The 6595-nt window shown below is 54.0% G+C and overlaps 1 protein-coding gene across 2 annotated transcripts in view; it reads left to right on the top strand.

Annotated features, from left to right (window-relative positions):
* The first annotated feature begins 1236 nt into the window (after positions 1 to 1236).
* Positions 1237 to 6595, top strand: part of Maml3 (mastermind like transcriptional coactivator 3) — a 434164-nt gene continuing 428805 nt past the window's right edge. For both annotated transcript variants that reach the window (XM_052730179.1, XM_052730178.1), the window contains exon 1: positions 1237 to 2705. In XM_052730179.1, the coding sequence (XP_052586139.1) occupies positions 2241 to 2705 (465 nt within the window). In that variant the 5' untranslated portion in view covers positions 1237 to 2240. The remainder of the gene's footprint in view (positions 2706 to 6595) is intronic.

The following is a 6595-nucleotide window of genomic DNA, read 5'->3' as shown; positions in this document are numbered from 1 at the left end:
GTAGATAGTTTGTGATAACGAAGAGAATCTCGAGATGACTTTTCTGAAGCTGCTACTCCATTTCAGTTGTACTTACTGTGAATCCATTGAAATAGGAAGAAATAGACCCAGCAGTAAGGTTAGCTTGCTATTTTTTGCTTGTTTTTGTTTTGGTCACAACAAACTGTGAAATGCTGCTTTCCCTATAGTTCTAATGCATGAAATCTGCAATCTTTCCACTTGATTTACGAAGGGCCCTTAATTACTGCTGTCATTAGCACCTACTGTTCAAAACAGTCTGTTAAAATGTACGCTCAGTCTCACCTCCAAGTCCCTGCTTGCTTGGTTTTAATTTTTTCAAGGGGAAGTAAAACAATAATCACTCTAATAACAACAGTCGTTATGTGCAGAGAAATAAATAATATCCCAAAGGTTTTTTTTTTGTTTTTGTTTTCCACTGCTTATTTCTGTTCACTGAAAATTCGGTACTTTGGTGCTGATGAGACTTCCAGCAGGTAAAGGCGACTGTCCTGGGAATCGACAACCTTAGTTCAAACCCCGGTGTCCACCTTAGAAGGAAGAAAAAGGCTCCACAAAGCTGGCTTCTGATTTCTACACGCGCTGAGGCACTAGTCGCCTCCCCCGACCCAATAGATAAATAAACGTAGTAAGAAAAAAAAAATTAAGTATTTGGGTTAAGAGGGTCCTAGAGTTTGAGCAAGAGTTCGTGAGCACTAGCAAGGACTTACTCTCTGGGTCTTAAAAACAAGTCACTCATTTGCCTTTTTCGTTCCACATGGGTGGGAATGACAGCTGCCGGGAAGCTGCAATGTTTCTGCCTGGTCATGCACAGTTCTGCAATATAATGCATAAATGTATAACAACAACTTGGGCTCGCTGGATACCTCTCGCTGGGCAGGAGGAAACGCAGCCAGCCTGGCGCGTTCCCGCGCGCTCGTGCGCGCGCGCACGCACACACACATACACGCGCGCACCGCGCGCTTCTCTCTCTCTCACGCGCGCGCGCGTACACACACACACACACACACACACACACACACACACACACACCACACACTCACACGCGCGTGCGCGCGTACGGGTCAAAAGGTGATCCACTCCTGAGATTTCCCCCCCAATCTTTGCTTTCCCTCCTCCTGGCAGGTCGGGCTTCCTAGCCTGGGGAGCAGCTGGGCTGGGGGACGGGGAGGGCGGAGGGTGTGTGTCGGGGGGAGTGGCGAGGGAGGCGGGAGCCGGGTAGGTGCGCGCCGCGCCCGCTCCCGCCCGGGGAGAGTCCGGGCCGGGTTTTGCGCCGGGTCCCCGGGCTCGTCTCACGGCCTCCAGCCGCCGCCGCTGCCGTGTTTACTGAGCTCGCGCGTCCTGATATCACTCCGCTGGCATGGAGGAGGAGGAGGAGGTGGAGGAGCGCGAGGAGGAGGAGGAGGCGGCGGCGGCGGCGGCGGCGGCGAGCAGTTGATCATTGTGATGGTGGCGGAGGCGGCGGCGGCAGCGGCAGCCTGGCCGAGCGTTAGGGGCTGCTCTCCGCGCGGCGTTTCGCAAAGGACTTCAGCGATCTACTTTTGCAGTCGCCTCGGACTGTCCATGTGTTTACTTGCCCCAGCCCGAGGACTCGATGTCTAGGCTCCTGTGAAATGCAACTGAGCAGCCAAAGTACTTTGAGAACACGGGGCGGCATAAACACCAAAACTTTTTTGTGGAAGGAAAATGCAATAAGCAAGCTCGCCGTTTTCCGATGCGGCGTGGAGTGAGTGTATGTCGCGCGTGTCCGCACTGGAGGCACACGCTTGTGTGTGTACATGGGGTGTGTTTTTCGGTACGTAGGGAGAAAATGCTTGCCAACCACCGGAAACCTCCTGGAATTTATTAGAAAATAATGGATTATTAAAAGGAGGCAGGCGAGGAGCGGATCTCCCCTTGAGTTGCAAGCCTATCTGCTGCCGGCTCAGTTTGTTGGGATTCTATTTGTTGATAGGTGTCTGATGGTATTCAGATAACACCCCCTCTTTCCTTCCCTCGATCTTTACAGTTTTTTCTTTTAAGGAAACAACAACAAAAACCACCCCAAAATTTCTCCCCCTTTTTTTTTTTCGCCCCGTGGGGATCGCTGTTTTCATCCATGTGCTTGCGTCTCCCCCGCGTTCCACTTAAACTATTTTAATCCTTGGACCCAAGGAGGAGGCTGATAGGGGGGTGGATTAAAAAAAAAAAGTTCTTCCAAAATAGTGTGCCCCGGGAGCAGGATGGGGGATTTCGCAGCCCCCGCTGCTGCCGCGAATGGTAGTAGTATCTGCATCAACAGCAGCCTGAGCAGCAACCTCGGCGGGGCCGGGATCGGCGTGAATACTCCCAATAGCACTCCGGCTGCTCCGAGTGGCAATCACCCCGCTGCCGGCGGCTGCGGCGGCTCCGGGGGCCCCGGCGGCGGCTCGGCGGCCGTCCCCAAGCACAGCACGGTGGTCGAGCGGCTCCGGCAGCGTATCGAGGGCTGCCGGCGGCACCACGTCAACTGCGAGAACAGGTATCAGCAGGCTCAGGTGGAACAGCTGGAGCTGGAGCGCCGGGACACCGTGAGCCTCTACCAGCGGACCCTGGAGCAGAGGGCCAAGAAATCGGGCGCCGGCACCGGCAAGCAACAGCACCCGAGCAAAGCCCAGCAAGATGCGGAGGCTGCCTCGGCGGAGCAGAGGAACCACACGCTGATCATGGTGAGGGCGCACTGGGGCGCGCGTTGGGGTCGGGGGCGTGGAGTTTCTGGCGTGGGGGTGTGAGGGTCTGATTTGCACCGGGGGTGAGTGAGGTGGGATGGAGCCGAAGGGTTAACGTCAACTTTTCTCAGGGTAAACGCTGTCGTTGACGCCGCTACCTGTTAATCTGTCAGGGTTGTCAGATTTGGGGAGGAGGGGATGAGAAAGAAGCCAGTCACGACTGCAAGGGGAGGAGGGAGCTTCGAGAGCGTTGGAGTGAGGCGCAGGAAAAGTTTCCCCCTCCTTGTCTTAGAAACGGATCCGAGTGAGAGTGAACCCGGGAGTAGAAACCACGCTGCTCCCCTCCGCGCCCCGCCTTCACCTCTCGCCGTGCCACCGCGCCTCCCCAGATCGGTCCCCCTTTCGCCCACCCCTCTCATCACGTCCGTCGGCTGCAGGGAGAAATTGATGCCGTCGCACATCCTGAGTGGGCACCAGGCCCTTAACCCTTAGGAGGGAAAGGAAGAGTCCCTAGCTTCCTCTCCTTTGGGCTTGGGAAAGTCTGAGAGTTTTGTGAATGAACTTTGAAGTGGGTGAGATGCGAGCGAGGGTGGCTGCGCGCGCGTGCTCGTGGGGACGCGCGCGGATGCGGGGCGCGCGAGCGCTGCGCTCGCCGCTCGAGACCTGCGGCTGAGGCAGGCAGGGCAGGTGGGGCAGCCGCCAGGGGTCGAGAGGGACGCGGCTGGGTGGGAGCGAGGAAGCCAGGGCTGTGCCCTGACCCTGCCACTGCCGCAAGGCTTGGAACTGTCCCCCATCTTCTTCTCCAACTTGCCCCCACCTCGCTCTCCGCCAACTTTCAGGCACCGGGTATTGAGCCCGGAGGAGTGGAGGGGAGCAGGGAGGAGAAAGGCTTAAATGGCCGGGTGGGTGGGTTCGCGGGAGGGTGCGCAGCCAATGGCTTAAGTGCTGGGGGGAGGAAGGGGCCGATCCCACCCCTAACCCGGAGGGTGGAATCCTTTCTCTTATCTCCTCTCCCGGGTTCTCTAGCTTTCCTCCTTGGGAGAGGAGGAGGTGGAGGCAGGAAGCTTGGAAAGGTGTCTGCCCTCCCTCCCCCCACTATGTCTCCGGGTTCGGGGCCCCGGTAATGGCCATCTCCTAGGAGCGCGCCCCCTCTCCCCAGCGCGCCTCCACCGGCTGCGTGGGGCCGGGCGCCGGACGCCCTCTCCGTGTGCGTTCTGTGCCTCGCGCACGTTCCGGATCTCCGAGCGCCAGGGGTGGTGCCAGTGTCGCCGGGCGCTCGGGCGGGCGGGCGGTGACAAAGAGCCGGCGTGGGGGAGGGGAGGCCGTGGAGCTCGCTCTCCCCCACCCCCCACCCCCCACCCCGCACGTGAAGAGGAACAATTTGTTTATCTTGGGCTTCAAGAATCCTTCCCTCCTCCCTGCTCTCCTTGGCCCCTCCTCCCTGCCCTCCCTCTTCTGCGCGCTCCAGCCCAGTCCCGCCGGCAGCGCCCTCCTCCTCTCCTCTTCTCCCTCCCCGGCCTCCCTCTCCATCCCACCCCTCCGGCCCTCCCTCCCCTCCCTTTTGGAACGCGGCCGTGGGGGAGGGAGCGGGAGGTGCTTTGTCCGCCTGGCGGCCCTGCGCAGCCCCGGGGACCGCCCAGCGCCTCCGGCCCTGCCCCCTCCTCCGCCTCAGGCCACCAGCGCGGTGGGAGGAAGAACCCGGGTCCCAGAGTCTTCTAGGGAGCTTCTCGCTTACAAACAGGAAGCTCCAAACCACGGCCACACTGGCTTTTTCCCGATTGTAGCCTGAGCTGGGACGAGACCGGCGTATTGACTGTAGCTGGGGGACCCAGGTGGCACCGGTGTTCATAGCAGTCCCCCAGCCCCCTCTCTGCCCTCGCCCTCAGTCGTGGGAGGTTCACTTAGCGACCCCGAGGCTGGAATAGAATAAGCCAGGCATCGAGGAGTCCATCCTTGCCCACCCCCCACTCCCCTTTAGTGTTTGCACACCTCCTGCTCCCTAATTGCATCGAAACGGACTTTTTGCGTGAGGTTCCAAAATTCCGGTCTTCTGACACAGCTTACGACCTTTGCGGATGGTACTGAACGTCTGTAGAACAAAAGCCACAGTCCTTTTTAGAGACCTGGTACAGAGGCGAGAGGAGTAGAGTTAGGGACCAGAAAGTTTTGTCTCTGGGCTGTGTCCTCCCTTAGCATCCTTTGACGGTGGATGGAGGGTCGGGTGGGGGGCGCCTCTGTGTTAAGACACCCGCAGGTAGAAGAAGCCAGTCTGCATTCTGAGGTTACCTAGGAGGCAGCTCGCCCCAGCCAGGATTTAACTTCAAAATGAAAATATAAAGCTTATTTGAATAGATGAAGACAACAGCTATAAATTTCGCAATGAATCCTACTTTAGTAAGTTAACAACAAATAGACGTGAAAAACGATTGCCTGAAAATCAAATTTTTCTGTCAGTTTTCAATAATTTAGCTTATTGACTTCTAGAAATATCAAAGCCATGTGCAAAACACTATATTCTAGCTTCTCCTGAATCGTAAGCATCTCACGGGTGCCCGTATGACGTACATGTGATGAGTGGAATGAAAATAAACTGCTTTAATCCCAAGCAAAGACTTGTGTGTAGATTCTGTGCACAGAGAGAAAGATTAGCATCATAACCATCCTTTACGGGTTAAATTTTCCTGTAAAATAATTAGTTTCAGAATTCACATCCGCTTCTAAAATGGAAAAATACTTTAAGCTTAGCCTATCTATGAAATAAAAAAAAAAAAAACCCTTCAAGACTGGTTGCTAAGAAAATGTGCCTCTTCGTTTTCTCGAATTGACTGCTGGATTATAGTGGTACTCCGGTGAGGCACAGAGCAATTAAATTTAGTTCTCAGATTGGACTCACTATTTGGAAAGCCCTAAAGAAAAATGATCAAGCACAGCCAAACCACAGTGATGATAAAAATAAAAGCGAATAGGATTCTTCTCTGTTTTATTGCTATTGTTTACCTTCTTAGGACCAATATGTCCAAAGTACTAAATATCGATTGATTCTTTCTGCCTGGCTTGGGTTAAGGGGACAATCTAATGAGGGCTTTGCTGATTTTGATTTGTTTTCCTATCTTACACATTTACAAGCATAGGCGTGAAAGACACACACACACACACACACACACACACACACACACACACACACAAAACCAGCAAGCCAAAAGCGGCCAGAGGTGGTAAGCAGCAATCTTTGCCGGTTCTAGACTGTTTCAGATTGCTGTGGGTTCTCTGTAGTCTGGTGCATGGAGCAGGCAGCACTCTTAGGTTTGAACATACACTACTTCAAGTGACAGGTCCTTTCTAGACACAGGTAACCTCGATCCCAGACATCAGCCTCTCCCATTTTATTTTTACAGAGCCCTCCCTCCCCCAAGACTCCTTGGTTCCTTGATGAGAGCTATTGACTTCAGGAATTTAAGAATCGCAATGTTTTCCAAGGGTGTCTTTTCCCAAGACCTATTTCTGGTAGCAAAATATGTTCCTTGCAGCACTAGGAACAGGATCTGAGTCCAGTGTTAAGATATGTTTTGATTTTCAAACCCAAAGATTGATTGACTGGACAAAGATGTCATCAGAGACATCAGAAAGCACATCAATGTCATTTTGACAGTCTCAAAATGGCGGTAGTCTTATTCACCCTGGAGACCTGTACTGTGTCTGGTCTTTCCCTGTCGCCGACCTCACGATTTATAGACAGTTTGGAGAGTTCGTAAATCTGTGTGACCCATGCTCTGAAGAGTTCAGCGCATAAAATTCATTTGATAATATATGTATTAATCACTGAGTATTGGATGTAACTGTACCCCATCCCCAAATGTTCCCATCCATCCTTGGAATAGATCCAGGAAATG

This window comes from Peromyscus californicus, unplaced genomic scaffold (assembly GCF_007827085.1).
Source record: "Peromyscus californicus insignis strain IS unplaced genomic scaffold, ASM782708v3 Scaffold_9__1_contigs__length_137607984, whole genome shotgun sequence".
Lineage (NCBI taxonomy): Eukaryota > Metazoa > Chordata > Mammalia > Rodentia > Cricetidae > Peromyscus > Peromyscus californicus.
The sequence above is the reverse complement of the archived record's forward strand: the minus strand, read 5'-3'. Positions and strand labels throughout refer to the sequence as shown.